The sequence below is a fragment of the Thrips palmi genome, unplaced genomic scaffold, assembly GCF_012932325.1.
Source record: "Thrips palmi isolate BJ-2018 unplaced genomic scaffold, TpBJ-2018v1 HiC_scaffold_12, whole genome shotgun sequence".
In the NCBI taxonomy this organism is placed as follows: Eukaryota; Metazoa; Arthropoda; class Insecta; order Thysanoptera; family Thripidae; genus Thrips; species Thrips palmi.
This window is the reverse complement of record NW_023144623.1, coordinates 10,448,367-10,467,594: the sequence shown is the minus strand read 5'-3', so window position 1 is coordinate 10,467,594 and position 19,228 is coordinate 10,448,367. Positions and strand designations below refer to the sequence as shown.

Genomic DNA, 19,228 nt, shown 5'->3' with positions numbered 1-19,228 from the left:
GAAAATAAAAGAAACATGGAAATAGTTGTTTTAAAACGAGATGACAAAATACAATGTGGAAACAAACAAATAAAAATGCAAGTCAAGGTAGAAATGGTCCCAATACAGAAAAACACAAAATTCATAATGTTACGAGTTAATATCAGCATCAACCAGATTGTGGATCTACAAATAAAAACCACTAGGTATACAAGAAAAACAATGAATAAATGCTAGATAAATTCTTGACGAAAATACTGATAAATAATTAGAATTCCCCATTTTAAGATATTCTTTAAGGGAGATACACCCACCATTTCAATGTTAGGCCAAGTGGCCAGATAGAAGCTGAAGAAGATGTGAATTATCACAAAGGCACATGACGAAAGATAGAAAAAGAATATTACTGCTCATCCTTGTCCTTAGCTCCATGTTTGAGAATCCTAGTGAATTCAATGTAATCAAACATTCCATTCTTGATAGGTGCTTCACGGTACATTTCATCCACCTAGAAAAAAATTATTTATTTTAAAAATTTATCTTGGAAAATTTACAACACAACTTAAACATAGCATAAGATAAGATACTTACATCTTCGTCTGAAAAACGATCACCCATGCTGATGAGGAGCTCACGAAGTCGCTCTTCATGGATAACACCCTGGTTTTCCTCATCAAAGCAGCCAAAAGCATTCTTGATGACGTCTTCTGGGTCAGTGCCTTGGAGACGCTCTCCGAAGAGGGTCAGGAACATGGTGAAGTTGATTGGTCCAGGAGCCTCATTCATCATACCTTCCAGGTACTCATCAGTGGGATTTTTACCTACAATGACAGGAATTTGTGAAAAGATTTCTCCATCGCAAACATTTTTAACAATTTAAGTGGAAAGTAGACTTACCAAGAGAGGCCAGCATGTCGTGAAGATCTTCCTTATCGACAAATCCGTCCCTGTTTTGATCAATCATATTGAAAGCTTCCTTGAACTCCTGGATTTGTGCCTGATCAAACATGGCGAAGACATTTGATGTCGCACGCTGAGCGCGCTTCTTGGTGGTGGCACGGCGGCCTGCAGCCTTCCTGGACGACATCTTTGGTTTGTTTGGAGAAAACCTGAAACAGAACCAAGTATGGCATAAGACGCATTCTAAGCACACAGAAGGTGTAGATGCTGCTATGGAGGGCAGATGTCATTGGCCTAGACAGACATAACCTAAGCACACAAATACGAAGGACGTTCAGATCGAGACACATGAGCGCCTGGCACAAGCTAGATATTTAACCGTAAATAATAATTATTTTGTACTCAAGAAGAAGAGCGAAAACTCTGTTTCATGAGAAAAATGGCAACAGTCAGAAATGATGTGTCACAACAGCACACTGCAGAACACACCCATCGCAGCTGGACTGCGTGGAATTTAAGCCAAATAATTGGTCTCAGATGATTCTGCTATTTCAAAAGAAGGGGGCGGAATATTTGGTAATATTAATACCGTAGCATAAAAAGAATGCTTTCAAGGAAACAAAGAAAGAAACATCTGCTGCATGGACAAGACACAAATCTATGAATATACTCTGAAACCTCTGACAACTCACTCGCAACGGTTACTCCGACGCCAATAACCTAACCACCGCGATTATTTCGCAAAAGTAACTGTAAGCTAAACCCGCCCAAATACAGTTCAAACCCACCTGACACACAGCAAAACGCTCCCAACGGAGATACCTGCCGAATGATTCACAACCACAAACAAACGCGCAACCACACCCCACCAGCAGCGCGCTCTGGCGGCCGTCCCGAGAAGTAGGTCAGCAGCGGGCAGGCGCCAGATGCGGGGGAATCACCAAATGAAGCGAATTTCGAGCCACTTGGCGTCCTGGCGGCACGATAGGGGATGTTCGGCCGGAGAGAGCCGCTCGCCCCACTGGAAAAGTGCCGCAAATGTGGAGACTGGGGGCGGGGCGCGCACGGCGGAGGGGGCGGGGTCGGGGGCACTGTCTGGGTCGGACACCGCGGCAGCGCGGCGCTCTCGCCATAAAAGGCGAAGCACGCCGCCGCCGCGCCGCCCGATATGGTCGCTTTTCGCATTTCTCCCGCCAACGTGACGTCACGCCGCGACGCCCCGACCTTCTGGAGAATTGGGGGAAACCGGGAACTATCAGTGGCGGATGAATGGGAACCAACAGTGTATGTGCGAGAGAGACAGAGCGACGAAAACGACTCTCAGAATCAGTCTGCTATGGGTTGATTGTGGCCACCTCTTGCCCAAGCGCCAGTGGATGTGAGTGGGCTGGTCACGGCGGTTGAGCGCGGTGTGGTTCGCGGTGGAGTCCGCGCGGGGCACCTTGCGGGGCACGGTGGAGTCGGATCCCTCGGGCCGCCGTTCGCACACCAGCCGTCTGATTCCGAACACTGCTTCGTCGCTCTGTCTCTCTCGCACCCCTACGGACCGCCCCATGAGTGCGAGAGAGACAGAGCGACGAAAGCAGTGCTCGGAATCAGACGGCAGTGTAGCGGACGGGCCACTAGAGGCCGTCGACTACGCTGCAGCTTGCAGCACAGTTTAGACGGGCCAAGCCGGAAAACCCACACGTCAGGCCGGGGCAGGGCGGCCAGGGTGGTCGGGGCTTTCATCCCCGTCGAGGCCATACACCCCGAGGGCCCGCTGCGCTGCTGCGCGCTCCGCACGACAAGGGAAACTACCAAGTACAATATCGGTGTACCTAAGTGAGCTAGAACAAGGGCCTGGCGGCCTGGCCCGGCCATGCCCGAAGTGGAGACGAAAGAAGCATGGCCGAGGACGGAAAGAAAGGCACGAGGAGGAAAGGAGGGGGCTGAGGCTGGTTAGGTTACCATAGCAACCGCTGTGAACTCAATATCCCTCGACATGCAACCAATTGGGAGTTAAACCCCCTCAGGGCACAACTCCACAGCAACCTCGGAAAGAGAGGGGAGGTGCCCCCGGGGCGCGGGGCGTGGCGGGGCGCGGCGGGGCGCGGCGGGCCCCGAGATGGCGGAATGGGAGTGTGGGGCCCAGGGTAGCTTAGGGTGGCCCAGGGGCACAGCGGGTTCTCTATGCTCTATGCCAGCCCCACGGCCCCGTGCCCGTGGCGTACCGCAGTAAAAAAGTGACACATTTTATAGGAAATCAGCGACGGGATGTGCGAAGCTCATCCTCGGTGTTTCCCCTGCTTCCGGTCCAAGGAACCCAGCGGGATGCACTCTTTCCAACGTGCAGTTCGAGTACGCCCGGTGCCGTGATTCGCCTCCCTGCTCCTTGAATCGGTTTCATTTGGTGCGGTCCGGCGAGGGCGAGGGGTGGAGAGTGGTGAGAGAGAGGGCAGGTGGATGGACAGAGAGGCGGAGAGGGTTGGCGCTGCGCTGCGCGCAATGCGGCTGGCGGTTGGGCGCGGCGCGGGGCCAGGACTGACTGACAGGACGCGTAGCGCGCGTTCCCCGCGCTCTTGTTGCTGCTGCTGTGTTTGCGTGCTTTTCGCTGACGGCTTCTTGACGTTTGGCTGACGTGGAGCGCGGGGCGTGTATGGCGTGGCTGGTCCGCGCACTCCTGTCTCGCTGCTCCGAAACGAGACGTTAGCTCCCCGTCGACGCCCCGCCCCAACGGCGAACTGCGCGCGGGGTGGCTTCGCGTGCTGCGCGCACCGCGGGGAACATACAAACTACTCCGAGGGCGCCAGGCGCCGCGCGTAGGAACGCCCAGAGGCACTGCAGCCAACGCACCGCAGTACGTTGGGTTGCCTATCCTCTCGTCCGCGGGCGCCCTTGCTGTCCGTAGCCGCGCCGGACCCTCCACCTCCTCCACCACGGCCACGCAGTGCACTCCGAGTGAGGAGGCACGGCACTCGCACCGCAGCCGAAAACAACAGGCAATAGGGTTTTCGTCGCAGTAGTTGGGGCCTTTGCTTCGGGCAGGTCGTACACTGTATATCGGCGCAGCCACACACGGCACAACAAGGGCTGCTGGCTCATTTCCGGACGGCGCCCCGCCGCTCTGTCTTCCTCGCACTCGCGGCACGGACCATTTGCACCATTTGGGTGCGAGAGAGATCGGCTCGGCATCAGCCGGCAGCGAACGCAGCGCCACGGCGACTTACCGCCGCGATCAGCCGCGACACGGCCAGACACGGCCAGACACGGCCCGCCTCATGTTCCGTCGTATGTTCCGTCGAATGTTCCGCTCAGTGTTCTTGGGTCCGCCACTCCTCCCTCCCTCTTCCCTTCCTGGGGCAACCCCCGGGCAGAGCCGCACCGCCGACACGGCGGCGAGGGGGGCCCGCGAGGGGGGAGTCCCCGAAGAAAAAGGGAGCCCTACCCCCTACCCTACCCGCGGGGGGACCTCCCCAAGACCTCCCCGCCGCCGAGCCCTGAGCAGCCTGCGGGTAGCGGGCGAGGCCTGCGGGGGAGGCCGACGAGTGGCGCCGAGGCCGTGCCGTGCCGCGCCGTGCCGTGCCGCGCCGTGGCGGAGCACGGAGAAAATTCCGCGGGGTAAACAGCCTGGGGCCCAAGGATTAATAAGCACGCATTGCCCGGGGGCAGCGGGGGCGACGGGAAGGGGGCGGGGCGGGGCGGGGGCAATTGCACGGGGAGGACGCGGGGAGGCAGGGGGACGGGGAGGCACTTTACCCGCTCTCCAACTTGTGATGAGACCTTGGCAGGATCTTTGGGTTGCTCTCAAAAGGGAACCGGACCCACAGCCGGCCTGCTCCAGGCTCCAGGCTCCAGGCACCAGGGGGTGGGGGTATCGCAATCTTGAAAATTTCGCTCAGAGGCACACTTTGTCCCCAGCTTAATTAGGGTATGCGAACGACAGGGGCACGCCAGTGTGTTTTTCAGTGTTTGACTCCCCCGGAAGCCGGGTTGCGTGAGTGTGTGCTCACTGTGCTGTGTGTTGGTGGGTGTGGGCGCGCGTGGGCTGCGGAGTGCGGGTGGAGGTGGGCGTGTGGGCGAACACGGCGAGGCTTGGGAAGCGTGGAAGACATCGACACGGGGTAGTACTACCCATTGAACTACGACGGGGTGCCAGCAGTGTTGGAGAGTCGTGCCGCGGACTCGCGGGGGTGGTCGTGGTGCCGCTCCGTCGCTCGGTCGCTCTCGGCGCGCAGAGGCGGCGGTCGCTTCTCCCCGGATTGTGTTTGCTCTGCAGGAAAGTCGCTGAAATGCTTTCCGAATGAGCAAACAGCTAATCTCCAGGGCCTTCTCTCCGAGCGCCTCCCGCTCACCCTCCTGCTGCAGCCGTGGCCATGCAATAGTCCCCGCCAGTCCCTGCAACAATCTGCCCGGACTCGGCATGACTTGGCCAGGACTTGGCGCCAGAGCTTTACTTCGGCAGCGCGCGTCTCCGGACGATGTACACCCCCGCGTCTCAAAAGCGGGTGCGCGAGGTGCAGACTGCGGTCGGGCGGCGGGCGGCGCTGCGCGGAGTCACTTGAGATACCCTGCCTCCGCCCTCCCCCACCTCCCCCTGCCCGGCGGACCGCCGCTAGGGGAAGGCTGGAAAGTTAATGCCATAAAACTTTGAACAGCCGCCAAGCATCGGTTGTCAGGGCGCCGTAAGGAGAGCTGCTTTCATGCCGCCAAGCGCGCCAGGACGCCGGCAGCGCGCCCGAGCACGCCCGGCACGCCGTCAGCGTGGCGACCGGTTCAACGGCAACCCTTATCCTCTCAAAGGCTGAAAAGAATAGCTCATAAGTAAATCAGGGACCACCAACTCCGCACTTCGAACAGTGCTTCGTCGCTCTGTCGTCTCTCTCGCGCCCTTTCGGGAGTCAGTGCGAGGTGTGGTGTGGGTGGAGTGGGTGCGCGGACGCGGCAACACCAGGCAACGCCATCGCACGGCTGATTTGCGTCTGAACCAGTCTGAACAAGCGAAGCGAATGTCGCTGGTCGTGGTCGCTGGTCGGTCGAGTGTCGCGAGTGGGAAGCAGCGAGAGAAGCGACCGGTGCTCTGGCTCGGTGGTGCCGCCAGAGCTCCCGGCGGCGGCCGGCCGAACCTCGGGCCAGCGCGCCACGCCGCAGCGCGCGAGGCGGCGAGGCTGCTCGCTTCCCTCTCCCTTGCCGCATCCAGTCGGGTCGCGGACGCCGAAAGCAACACACCGTGAGCGCGCGCCGAGCTCGTCATCCCCAGCATCTTCTCGACGACCGCATCGCGCTGCTTGGCGCCGGCGAGGTGTCACGCGTGCGTGTGCGTGCGTGTGTGTGTGTGTGCGTGTGTGCGTGTGCTGCCCCGCGTGCCCGCCCCGTGACAGTGCTGTCTGCGGACTCCACGAGGACCTCCAGGGCCGCCAGGACGGTCGTGGACTTCCCCGGCGTGGACTTCCCCGGCGTGGACTACCTCCTGTGGCCGCGCGACGCGCAAGCCGCCAACATTTTCCCCCACGACACCCTTCGCTCCCCGACTGCCACCGTGGACAACCGGGCGGCATTGGTCGGGCTGGAGTCTCCATGCGGCAAGAGGTGAGTTGAGAAGCCCCGGGTTCGAGTACTTCTACCGGCACCGGCCTGGCCTCATGTTTTTCGCGCCCCGGTGGAGCTCTTCTGGGACTGTCCCGCGCCTTCTTGAGCTTAATAGTGCGTCGGTGGCGCCGTCACACGTACCGCCCTGCAGGCCAAACCCTGGCCGCCCTGCAGAAGGCGGCAGAATATGTCTGGAGACTTTTGGGGTGCATCGCGCCACTGCGACAGCGGGGCCACGGCGGGGCCACCCACGACCGCACTCGGCAGGGAGACAGGGACAAGGCAATCAGCTGACACCGCTGCTCGGCGGCGCCCTCACCGGACCGGCGCGGCGAGGCGCGGCAAGGCGCGAGCACGCCGTCGTAATCGAGTGTAATCGGCTTGCCGGCAGCCCGCGCGCGTCCGGCGCCGGCCGCAGCGTCCTGCGCGCTCATTCGCTGTCTCCCTCGCACCTCTTTCGCAGCGGCCCACGTGTGCGAGAGGGACAGAGCGACGACGGCGGCGACGGCAGTCCGCAAAAGTGTTCTGCGCGGTCACACAGGGGCCTAATGAGGATTTATGGCCTTAATAAGCGTGGCTGATGGGCGTTCCGCCGTGTGTGCGTGTGTGTGTGTGTCCGTCTGTCTGCCTGTCTTTATAGCCCTGGCGGATGGGCCCGGACGGCGCCTTCTCGGCCACTCTCCGCCCCGCCCCACACTGTATGTGTCCCTTCTCGTCGCGGGCCCCAATTCCACCTTCCACGCCAGGCCAGTGCCGGAAACGGGTGCCGCGCCCAGCGCGCCCAGCCCAGCCCAGCACTGCTGCAGAGCGAGAGGAAAAGGAGGAACTGCCGGCCATGCCGTCGTGGCCATGCACGGCTACAGCCCCGCCGCGGGGTTTTGAACCCACGGACGACAGATAAACTTGTCTCTGCCGGTGGCGGCCTGGCGGCCTGGCGGTGGCGCGCACTGTTAGTGTTGTACGTGTGCTGGCGAGGCGAGGCGAGGCGAGGCAATGCGATATCCCACGCACGCCGCGCTGCCAGGCTGCCAGGCTGCCGCGCTCAGACGGTCTGAAGGGAGGGGAGGGGGAGCAGCGCGCGGATGCCCCGCGGCCGTTGTGTGGGGCGCTCGGCGCGGCTGCAGCCCGCGGCACCCCCGACTACGCCCCGCCACGCCCCGCCGCAGTGCTAGACTCGCCCGGTCTCGCCGTGCCGTGCCGTGGCGTGCCGTGGCGCGGTGCTCGAAGCGTTCGTTAGGTTATATTTCGCAACCAGACAGGCGAGGCGCGGCGCGGCGAAGCCCCCGAGCCCCAGCGCGGCAGAGCCCGGCGTAGAGCCCAGACAGAGCCCCCGCGGAGGCAGAACCTGCTGCTCTGCGGCGTGGGGCGTGGGGGCCACCCCGGGCCGCGGTGACGCGGAGACGTCCACCGCCTGACCTTTCGGGCCGTACGTCCGTTCGGCCATCCGCGACGAACTGAACTGCAGACTGCGGTCCAAACTCTGTGGCGAGGGAAAGCGATGCTGTTTGCTGCTGGTACGGCCGAGGAGGCCGACGCTGCCTGCCTCCCACGCGCGAGCCGAACCATCTGCAGCGTCCGGCGGGCTCGGCGTTCGAGGGGCGTGAGAGAAGCGCCAGGCGTGTTTCGTCGCCGTCTCTCTCGCCACGGCGCGCCCCGCGAGTGCGAGAGAGACGACCTAACCGCTGCTGGGAGCCGAGTCTTGGCCGCCCCAGCGCGCCGCGCCGGACGGCGGCCAGGTGCTGTCTGTCGCGTCGGGGACGTCGGGGACGTCGGGGACCACGTGGACCGTGGCGGGGCCGCGCTGGCCGCGCTGGGCGAGGCGGCATGCTGCCAGGCCGTGCGAAAGGCGCAACCTGTTGCCACCCGCCCTTCCGCCCTTCCGCGCACGCCGCCTAGTCTGGAGTCTGGAGCCCACCTGGACGCCGCTGGAGCGGAGCACAGCGGAGCGAAGTTGCCATGCTACCCATTATCACTGCAGGCCCTGCTGGGCCCGGCCGTGGCTCGGCCGACATCCTCGGGGCCTTGGAGCGCTGTCAGAACCGAGCAGGTGTCCTGGAGGCTGGGGCCTCGCTGCCTCGCCGGAGAGCTCGCTGGAGAGCGGCTGTGCAGCCCTCCCCGTCGGCCAGCTAGGCCAGCCAGCCAGGCCCTGCGCCCGCGGCGCTTTCGGCTTTGGTTGGTACAGCCGGCCGCGCTGCCCTGGCCGCCCTGGCGCGCTGCTGCCGATAGTCTAGTGCGCACGCATAAAAGTCTCACCCTGCCTCCCTCGCACCCCGACGGAGCGTCCCATGCGTGCGACAGAGACACAGAGCGACCCTTCGGAGTCGGTCTGCTGCGGGAGGCCGAGGGCGAGGGCGGCCTGGGGGCGGCCTGGGGGCGTGGCAGCGTGCCCCGGGGGCCTCGGCGTCATAATCACGCAGCCCGGGGCGGCGCGGGCGGCGCGCTACCTTGTCGCTCTGTCTCTCTTGCTCTCACAGGGCACCAGGGCGTCACGGTGCGGTGGGTGCGGTCGTGCGGGAAAGACATCCCGCCCACAACATGGCGCTCTATCAGACGGCCGTCAGGCCGTCAATGACGGTGCGAGCGGCCGCTGTTTCTGCCCTGTCTGCGTGTGTGTGAGTGTGATGCCTCCATCGGGAAATACGTCTATTCCGGAACACAGGCGGGGCGTATCGGAGCGCCAGGCAGGAAGGTGCGCGCCGAGCGGCGCCGAGCTGCAGGGGGCAAAATTGGCGCTTCACGAGCAGGCCACACATGCACGCACACACACATACACGCTCGACTCGGCCGCTGATTGGCAGACAGTGAGCTTAGAGCTCCCTGCGTTTGGAGGTTTGCGGCGGCGGGGGCGGCGGGGCGGGCCCGCCAGTGTAGGACCAATGCTGAGTAAACTCATTACATTGCGAGTGGCGTGCCGGGCCGTGCCGGCCTGGTCGGACTGGTCGGTCGGCGCGGTCCTATGTGCACCCCGGCTGCTCCCCCGCCCCCCGGTCGCTCGCAAACGCGCGCCTGTGTGAGTGTGCGTGTGTGTGCGCGCGCGCTCTCGCGTACAATGATGGCAAACTCAACTCCGCCGGTCGGTCTCTGGCCAGACCTCACCTGGATGGATGGACGTGGCGGGGCGGCAGTTCAGGGGGAGTTTGGGTTCGGACGCACAAAGTGTGTGTGTGTGCGTGTATGTGTGTGTGTGCGTGTATGTGTGTGTGTGGGCTGTAAGTGATAGGGAGCGCCTCTCGTTGGCCGTTCGCTCCATTGGCACTATTGTGCGTGGCTGCCGTGGCTGCTTCGTTTGTTCTGTCGAGGCGTAACAGCCTCGTTGATCCAGGCCGCGCCCCGCCGGGCCGCGCCGCCTCTGTTTGGCAAATGGGAAGCAAATAGAAGGCCGTGACGGCTGCCTGTGCCCCGGCTCTGCCTCGACCCTGCCCCGGCTCTGCCCCGGCCCTGCCTCGCTGCCTCGGACGTCCGCTTCGCTTTTGTGCCCCTCCGCTCGGCCATCCGCATTCATCGCTCCGCAGGCCGCGGCCGCGCCCGCCGCGCCCATCCAGGCCGTCATCGAGGCCGTCATCCTTGCCCGCCTCATCCGCCGCTCCGCCGCTCCGCCGCTCCGCCGCTCCGCCGTGCAGCAGAGTCAACAGGAACGCGCAAGCCAATTCCGTTTTGGATATTGGCCTCGGGTACACATGCAGCCTGCACCGTAAATCGCATCGCCCGAGGCGCCGTGCTCTGATCAGTCCGCCAGGCCCGACAGGCCATCTCGCCGATGACGGCCAGGTGCTGGTTGGGTTTGACGGCAAGGTCGCCCCGAAAGTTGGCGGAAAAAATGTCACCTCTAAAACAGACAAAATTTTGGTGGCTGTGTGGACTGACCTGCTGCTCCAGCGAGTAGGGTAAAGTGCCGAACATGGATCGGGGTACCAAACATGGATCATTTCTGTTTGGGGGTCTATAACTAAAGACCAGGTGACCAGATCCTAAATTTCTGTCTTTCCTTGCTTAGACTGACCCTTTGACTGTTCGATGTGAAGCTGACAAGTTTGTAACTGCGTCTCTCTACTCTGCAGGGTTGCGTTTAGAAAGACACCTAAAACAGGCCCCCGAAAATCGATGGAAAAATGACGTTCAAAAAGGTGATTTTTGCACCCCTGATTCTGGGCCAAGCAATCACCGCAGTCACTTCAAAATTTTTCATCGTGCACTTTGGACAGACTAGTTTGATATTCTGGGACTACTGAATGCATACCTTGCTTTGTGTCCGTACGCTGGTGGGGTGATCCATGATTGGACCACCCTAACCTAACCTTAGCAAAAATAGCCATATTTTCTTGTCCTCACAACTTCCAAAGTATTTGAGTTAGAGGTACCATTTTTGGTAGCAATATGACCAGTAAGGTAAACATCTATATTAGATTCAAAAATAGTAGTCAACCCATACTTAATTTCGATCTAGAGAAGATTATTTAAAAAGTGATCCATGTTTGGTAACCTTACCCTATCCCCAGGAACACTCGTGTGAGACAAACACGGTGATGGCGCGCCTTTGAAAAATTGCTTAAAAGTCTGCTGGACGTTTTAATGCCAGTGTAGCCGAGTGCACTAAAGGGCGCCCATAATAACCAGCCGGGTCATGTCGTGTAGGGCCGAGGCGGCCGAGACGACACCGGCCGTCATTACAACTCGTTGTCCTGCTCGCTCGTAATCATTTGGTTAGGGAGGCGACATGCTTTCCAGAAACATTCCCCACGCGACGTGTAATGAGACGAAGGGGGCTACTATGAGGCGCGCATTCCCGGAAACAGCATCACGCACCGCGATGACGACATGGGGGTGCTGCCGTGCTGCCCCGCGACGTGCGTCAGACACGCGGAGCAACGGGACACGCCCCGGAACAAGGGCAAGACATCGCGGCCAATTCCGCGCCGCAGCGTCGTCTTAGTTTGAGGCTGCCAGGGGAGAGAGGGCCCAAAATTAGTTGACATTTTGAATTTTGTTGAAAGTTGACTTCTTATTGCTCCGGCGGAGGAGAATGTTCCCCGAGGCTGGTGGCGGCAGTGATTTGGATTCGGCCGGCCGTCCTGGCCGCGCGGGCGCAGTGTTTCGCAGTGCGGTGGATGGCGGCTGCGCCAGGGCTGCGCCAGGGCTGCGCCAGGCCGCGCTGCCTGCGCTGGCGGTGCAGGTAGGCCGCGGGCTACATTCCAGGCGCGCGGGGTGGCGCTGCGCCGCGCTGCGCCGCGCGCTGCGGAGGTACGCGGAGTAGCCCGGGGGCAGGCCGCGGGCCGCGAGGCCCTGGCGGGGAGCGGCGGGGCGTGGCGGGGCGGCGCGGCGGGGCGGCGGGGGCCCTGGGGGCACCATTACTACGGGGACTAACGCGTCCCCGGCCGTCCCCGGCCCTCCCCCTGGACTCCTCCCTCCGCCCTGGACGGGCAGCGCCGGGCCCCGAGGCCCCCGGCGAGCCTCGCCGTCGTGGACCCCTAGCCCACGTCAGCGGGGAGGGGAGGGGGAGGCCCGCGAGGCAGCCCCGGGGAGCATTCCGGAACCAGAACCTCCAGAACCAGACAGAGGGGGTTCGTTGTCGCTCCAGTCTTTGTCGTCCTCGTCCTGGAAGTCCTGGAGGAGCTGCGGTGCCTGGAACGCCCTGGAACGCGACCGCCGCCACCTCCAGTGCCGCGCCTCCAGGACCGCGCCGTCCTGGAGGATGTTTATCTGAGTCACCACCGCCGCGCCGCTCTGAAAGCGCACCTTTGGCGGAAGGAAGCTCTTCTCCCTCTCTCTCTTTCGCTCTCCTCATCTAGCGGCGCAATCATTAACGATTGTCATGGAAAAACTGCGCGCCGCGCCCTTACCGAATAGCGACCCTTAGACGCAAGCGCACGGACAGACGGACAGACAGACACCTGCCGGGCCGCGCCAAAACGAGTCCTTCTTGGCGCGTCGCGTCACCGGCACGCAGCCTCATTGGACTTGGCACAAGCGGCGAACGCGCCACTGGTAATGGGAGGCGGCACGACGGCCGCCGCGGCCGCGCTGATCGCCACTGACGGCTATCTGTCTGGGCCGTCGCGGGCGTAACGCGCCGCCAGTCAGTGTGTGTGTCTACGTGTGTGTGTGTCTACGTGTGCGCGCCGCGCGCTTCGGAGTCGCGGCTCGCCGAGTGGCGAGGTGTATAAGTCCTGGTCGCCGGGCTGCTGTGCCGCGCCGGTGGCGCCTGGGGCTCGGAGCCGGTCGGCCGGGACTGGCGGCTGGCGGGGCTGGCCGGCGTGCGCCCCGGGCCATGCCGCAATGCCGCCAGCCGCCATCGCCATGCCTCGCCCCGAGAGGCCGAAGGCGGGCAAGGCGGGCAAGGCGGGCAAGGCGGGCAGGGGCAAAATGGGCAATAAACTCGTGTGGGCAGTATGAGCCTGATGAGGCGTTCGGTATGCAGGCCTGCGGGGTCCAGCGGGGTCCTGAGGGGTCCTGAGGGGTCCCGCGGCTCGGCCGGTGTACAGTGTACAGAGCAGAGCGAGAGTCGCGCAACTGGCGGTCCGATTCGGCCGAGTTGCCGCGCTGTAACCGCGGTGTTGTCCGCGCGCCCCGCCCGCCTCGGACACTCCAGTTGTAAAGCGCCCCCGGCGTACATGCTGGCAGTTACACCAGCCACCGCGCCAGGCCGCGCCGGGCTGGACGGAGCCCACGGCCCTCGGCCCGCTGCCGCGCCACCACCCCGAGGGGGCGGCGGATACCAAGGGCTGCCCGCGCGGCGCGCGGCCGGGGCACGGTGAGCTCGGTTTTGGCCAAGGGGCCGTCACTCGCTATTTCAGTGCAGAGAATATACGAGTCTCTATGAAAATTTCGAATACCAAGAATACAAGCTTTTATGGTCTAAACACGAGTGGATGAAGCGAACTGGTAAATATGTGTGAAAACTCAATGGATGTGTCTTTGGGCTGTGACGCTGACAAATCGTGTTTTGCGCTGAGTTCAGGCAGGCAGCCATTGCGTCCAATCCAAGGCGAGAAATCTTTTTCCCCAAGTGGGGTCGCGAAATTTTTTTTGAGGGGTCGCTGCGAGGTAGCTGGGGTCGTGTTTTGGGCCGACTTTAAGCAGCCACTGCGTCTGATCCGATGCGGTATTTCGTCCTCCCTCAACGGGCAATTGGACTTTGGACCTTCCTTTAGCATGCCTTTGTTACGGAGTGTGATTATCTGCCTTAGTTTGGGAGCAGTATTGCCGCAAATTTGATCAAAACAGTCACAAATGTCTTTGAAAAATCGTGTTTTGGGCCGACTTTAAGCAGCCACTGCGTCTGATCCGAGGCGGTATTTCGTCCTCCCTCAACGGGCAATTGGACTTTGGACCTTCCATTAGCATGCCTTTGTTACGGAGTGCGATTATCTGCCTTAGTTTTGGAGCAGTATTGCCGCAAAGTTGATCAAAACGGTCACAAATGTCTGAAAAATCGTGTTTTGATCAACTTTGCGGCAATACTGCTCCCAAACTAAGGCAGATAATCGCACTCCGTAACAAAGGCATGCTAAAGAAAGGTCCAAAGACCAATTGCCCGTTGAGGGAGCAAAAAGCCCGCCTCGGATCAGACGCAGTGGCTGCTTAAAATCGGCCCAAAACACGATTTTTCAAAGACATTTCTGAGCGTTTTGGCCAACTTTGAGACAATACTGCTCCCAAACTAAGACTGATAATCGCACTTCGCAACAAAGGCATTCTAAAGGAAGGTCCAAAGACCAATTTTCTCGTTGAGGGAGCAAAATGCCCGCCTCGGATCAGACGCAGTGGCATGCTAAAGAAGGGGTCCCGTGGGGTCGCGAAATTTTTCCTGGGGGTCGCGGAAATTTTTGGCTACAAATTTGGGGTCGCGAGCCGAGAAAGGTTGAGAACCGCTGGTTTAGGGGCAGCATTGCCGCAAAGTTGGTCGGCTGAAATTGGCACAGAGGTCTTTGCAAACGACCAATGCAGGAGTGTCATGAGTCTGAGGACATTGGTCGTCCTTCCCTTGGCGTGGCGTGGCAGGCTGTCGGCAGGTGGTCCGCGACCGCGTGACGTCACCGCAGGCTGATTTATGTGCCCCCCTGGCTGATTGGGGCAGTGTGCAGCGCTGCAGCTCTCAATGGAGCACGCCAATGTTACGTTCGGCCGTTCGGCTGCAAGGCGAGCTTGCTGCGCTCACTGCAGGCGTGCGCTGCGTGGCTCGCGGCGACGCGCGCGGCTCGGCACGGCACGGCGCGCCTGCTCTCGTTTTTCAAACGTGGGCAATGAGCTAAAGGCTATAAGGCTGTAAAGCAAGGGCACGCTGCTAATGGCCTTGCGCAACGACACGGCGGCGCGGCCACCGGAGGACTCATTCCGAATGGCGTTTCGTCGCTCTGTCCCTCTCGCTCCCCTACGAGACGCCCCGTGAGTGCGAGAGAGACAGAGAGATACTCTTTCGGAACATGCCCGCAGCGTGTGTAGTAGCGCATCCTCGCCGGCGCGTTTTCGCGCTGGGGTCGCTCGCTATCGCCGGCCCTGCCTGGCTCCAGGCGCGCTCCAGCCTGGCTCCAGCCATGCAGAGAGACAGAGGTAGAGAGAGAGAGAGCTCTCGGCCGGCCGAAAGCGCCCCGGGCGGACTTGGCCCATCCCGAAACTTCATTTCAGAATTCATCCTCGTTTCTTTCTTCTGTCAATTATTCCAGCCCGGATCCTCATATCCTCCGCGAGGCCTAGCTTGTCCTTGTCCCGCGTTGTCCCGCCGCGGCCAGCCTCGCCCAGCCCCTCCCCTCCCCCCGGGCCGCGGGGCACGGACCAGGCGAGGATGTGGGGGCGGGGATGTGGCGGCGGGGCGGGGCAGGAAACGGTTTGCCTCCGAGGCGAAAGGTGTGGGCCTGCCCCGGCTGCCCTGCCCTGGCCCTGCCTGGACGAGACGGACTCAGTCGGCATGGCGTAGCGTGGCGTGGCGTGGCGTAGCTCGGGGCCGCTAGTGAGGGGTGGCCGGGCGGGGCGGCTCTGCAATCTCGGAGGCACAAAGTGACTCACGGCCGACACCGTCGAGGGGTCAAAGGACAAGGCGCGGAGACGGCCTCGGACACGGCCTTGAGCAGGGCCTTGCGGACGGGGCGAAGCGTGGACGCGTTTCATCCTCGGCGACGACGCCGTTGTGTGACGCCTCGCGACGCTTCGCGCTTCGCCACGCCGGCGTCCAGGACTCCACCAGGGGGGGGGGGGGACGCTGGCCGGCGCAAGGCTGCCGAGGCGTCGAGACTCCCCGTCGAGACGCCCCGGGCCGAGGAGCCGTGCGACTGTGCGGCACACTGTGGGTGGGTGCTCCTCGGGCATCTTCGGGGTGCTGCCAGTGACACCTACTCGCCACCCGCCGCTCACGTCGGACACTCCGCAAATCTGGAAATTCACGCGCATTTCGCTTTCCTTGCTGTCCCTCTCGCTCTCATGCGTCCCGTGGGGCTGCGAGAGAGACAGAGACAAGCGTGGCGTGGGCGGAGTGCCGTCCGCGGCCCGAGTGAGGGTCTTGTCCTCGCGCGCGTTGTGGCGTGGCGGCGCGGCGGCGCGGCGGCGAGGCGGCGGCCTCCATGGACACCGTCGTGGCCGCGGGCCGCGCCGCGGGCGTCGGTCCGACCCCCGCGCTGTCCCGCCGCGGCCCCACGCTGCCCTGCGTTGCGCCAGTGCGTCGACCGTCGGCCGGCGGGCAAACGGACGGGTGGACAGACGGGCAGGCAGTCGGGGACCGAGCGAGGCTAGAGCCCGCGGGCCACCTGGGCAGGACCAGGACGCCGCCGGCGATTTCGCTCGTCCCGGACGGACCCGTCCCGTCCACGATAAAATCACCCTGGCACCTTTGGCCCCGGGGAGACTGGGGCAGGCCAGGCGGGCAGGCAGGCACTGGCAGGCCGTCGGGACGCGTCCGGAACACCCTCTCCCTCATTCACACCATGCCGCCCGCGCCGCCGAACCTAACCGAACACGCCGAGCCGATCTCACTGATTTATGGTGGAAGTTAAACACGTGCTCTGATAGAGCCGGGCAGGCCGGGCAGGCTAGCGGTTGGTGGTGCGCCACGCGGTCCGCGACGCCACGCGACGCACGCCGCGCGGTGCTGGTCGCCAAGCACTACCGAGCGCCACGCCTCGCGGTACGGCTCCGATTGAAATCGGCGGCCTTCTTCGCCAGGTAGGCGAACGCGAACGTGAGGGTCACGATGGCGGAGGGCTGCGCGGCTGTGCTGGGCCCACTCGGCCTGCTCGGCCCACTCGGCCTGCTCGGCCTGCTCGGTGCACAGCGACGCCCGGGGCTGGCCGTGGCGAAGGGACGCCCCAGGGCTTGTACCAAGCCGAGCCCGGGCCCTCCCCTCCCTCCCTGCCCCGAGCCCCGCGGCGCTCATCCGGGTCTACTTGACCGCCTCGGGGCACGGCGGCACGGCGCGCTGGGGCAGGGCCCGGGCAGGCCTCGCCGCCTAGCCCCGGAGCGAAAATGTTCTCTCCGTCCTCGTCCCTCCCCTCCGCGCGCCGCCGCTGCCTCTCTCGCTCCCTCTTCTGACGGCGCGGTTGGCGTCCCGCGCGCGGCCCGCGGCGTCGCCTCGGGGCAGCAGCCGAGCGGAGGCCGAGGCGAGGGGGAGGGGAGGGGAGGGGAGGGGAGGGGAACGCTGCGGCGCTGCGGCGCACGGTACGAAACGGAGGAATGGAGGAACGAACAACGAACCGACAAGCCTTTCGAAAAAGACCCTCCCAAAGGGACTGGCACTGGCACTGACTGCGTGGACCGGAGGCAAGTCCGGGCGACATCCGATCACTGTGTGCGTGGGCGAAGTGTGCGTTGAGTCTCTGGTCCCCAAGGTCGGTTAGGACGCGAAGTGACAGCGCTTCCCTGCACACCGCCTTGCCTTCCTGCAGCACGACCAGCACTGCGTGCTGCAAGCAGCTCGCGGTGGGCTTGGAGCCGGACTCTCCAGCTAGCAGGCCGCGACTCCAGCGGCGCTCCAGCCGCCGCGCTCCAGCACTCCAGGCTGATTCCCCCCCCCCTCCCCGCTCCGGTCCTTGTTGCCCGGGGGGCTGGCCGCGTAGCCTGGCGTAGCCGCGCTGTGGCAGTGCGGGTTGTTTTGTTGTCGTGTTATGCAAATGAGTGCGGCGACCAATGAATCACTCGCGACAGGGCCGTCGGAGCGGCAGAGCCGGGCAGAGCCGGCAGGCTGATTCGCTGCTCTGTCTCTCTCGCACCCGCAGGGTACCGCAGGGCATCCCAAGGGGCGCGAGAGAGACAGAGCGACGCGACTGTCCGGAATCGGGCCGCAGGGCCGCAGGCAGAGCCGGCCAGATTGGCTATACCGCGACCGCGACCCGAGGCAAAGGCACGGGCCCGAGGCGCCAGCCGCGCCAGCCCGGCCTGGGCCCCGGCCTGGGCCCCGGCTCCACCAGCCGGCCGAGCAGGCCGCTGGACAACCTGGACAACGCAACGGAAGCGCAGCAAGCGCAGCGAGCGCGCTCCAGGGAGCGCCTTGCCCGGCTAGGGTAGGCAACGCCGCCACGCGGCTCTCTCGCGGGTTGCCTATGCCTACCGTTACCATTACCACTACGGGCTAGACCACACATGATCTTATGCTGTTTCGGGCCCGACACAAGCTCGCCTGCACTGCAAAACGAGACGTGGCCGTCCTTACGCCGCCTGCGTCGCGAGCGTCCTCCCCGCCCCCTCCTGCTGGAGACGTGCCAGCGGCTAGCGCTCTCTCTCTCTCTCTCTCTCTCTCTCTCTCTCTCTCTCTCTCTCTCTCTCTCTCTCTCTCTCTCTCTCTCTCTCTCTCTCCCCTACGCAGGACGCCCTTAACGTGCGAGAGAGGCAGGGCGACGAAAGGACTGTTCGGCCCTGCTGTCACATTCCTCGCTCGCACCGCCACATCTAGATAGCAGAGTCTAGATTTCAGAGCCCGCCCTTGACAGCGGAACAAAATCACTCCCTCTCTTTCACACACTTTCCAACTCACACTCACACACACAGGCAGACCACACACTCACACATGAATAACTGGAGGGCCCCGCCCATGGCACGCGCGCCGAGCGGCCGCGCGGTGAGCGTCGGGTCGGGCGGTCCGAGAGGAGAGGTGGACGGGACGGACGAGTGGACGGGCCGGGCGACGGCCCGGCTTTAGCTTTTCGGCCTTTTATTGGCAGACGGCTCTCTCTGTTAAAAAGGAGGAGGGGGAGGAGGGGGAGTGGGAGGGGCGGCGTCTCGAGCTGGCGCCGCGGGGCCCAATCTCTTTTTTTTCTCACTTCCCTGGGGGGCCTAACTTGGTATTTTGTGAACGTGGGGCTCGTGCGGCGTGGCGTGTTTCGGAACCCCGTCATCACACACGCACACACACACACACGTGCGCATACTCACGTACACATACACACACGCACTCGGCGGGCAGGTGTGAACAGAGCGTGAACACGAACCAGAATGGTCCACCCAGCCAATCACTGACCGTTTGAATTGTTTCGACCGTTTCGCCGTTCGAGAGATACCCCAAAGTTCATAACGTTTTTTTTTTTAATTTGGTGAAATTACAAGGAGACAGCCTGACTTGAGAGAGAGAGAGGGAGGGAGGGACCGTCCACGTCAATTGTCGGCCAGGCTCAGGCTCTGACGTGTGACGTCATGGCGGCAGACTTTCGTCCGCCAGTCTCCGCTCGCTCGCAGTTTTGGGATCAGCCGCGGTGCTTGACTGTCTGCGCGCATGTGTGTGTGTGTGCAACTACTTTCTGGGAGTGATACCTCCACTTTGGCTCGGGGGTTGAGTTGGGTTGGAGAACTCGCCGCGCGGTGGGCC

The 19,228-nt window shown here is 62.7% G+C and overlaps 2 protein-coding genes across 3 annotated transcripts in view; one reads left to right on the top strand and one right to left on the bottom strand.

Moving 5' to 3' along the window:
- Window positions 1–356: 356 nt before the first annotated feature.
- Window positions 357–1,823, bottom strand: LOC117640009 (myosin regulatory light chain sqh). Of its 2 annotated transcripts, none has more exons than XM_034376165.1 (4): window positions 1,668–1,823; window positions 877–1,088; window positions 571–800; window positions 357–487 (listed from the first exon to the last, which is right to left on the bottom strand). In XM_034376165.1, the coding sequence occupies exons 2-4, from the start codon at window positions 1,064–1,066 to the stop codon at window positions 383–385; spliced, it is 525 nt and encodes a 174-aa protein (XP_034232056.1). In that variant the 5' UTR covers window positions 1,067–1,088; window positions 1,668–1,823; the 3' UTR covers window positions 357–382. The 2 variants fall into 2 exon arrangements, with proteins under 2 accessions (XP_034232056.1, XP_034232057.1); XM_034376166.1 differs by having other exon boundaries at window positions 1,572–1,718.
- Window positions 1,824–5,339: 3,516 nt separating this feature from the next.
- The window catches only part of LOC117639863 (BTB/POZ domain-containing protein KCTD15), a 32,986-nt gene continuing 19,097 nt past the window's right edge, over window positions 5,340–19,228 (top strand). The window contains exons 1-2 of the mRNA XM_034375807.1: window positions 5,340–5,387; window positions 6,059–6,447. Of these exons, the coding sequence (XP_034231698.1) occupies window positions 5,340–5,387; window positions 6,059–6,447 (437 nt within the window). The remainder of the gene's footprint in view (window positions 5,388–6,058; window positions 6,448–19,228) is intronic.

Excerpts from the sequence above, each read along its gene's own strand:
- LOC117640009 (XM_034376165.1), bottom strand. The coding sequence starts at position 1,066 with ATGTCGTCCAGGAAGGCTGCAGGCCGCCGTGCCACCACCAAGAAGCGC. Across the intron at positions 801-876 it reads CGACATGCTGGCCTCTCTTG|GTAAAAATCCCACTGATGAG; the intron begins GTAAGTCTACTT and ends CTGTCATTGTAG. Across the intron at positions 488-570 it reads ATCGTTTTTCAGACGAAGAT|GTGGATGAAATGTACCGTGA; the intron begins GTAAGTATCTTA and ends ATTTTTTTCTAG.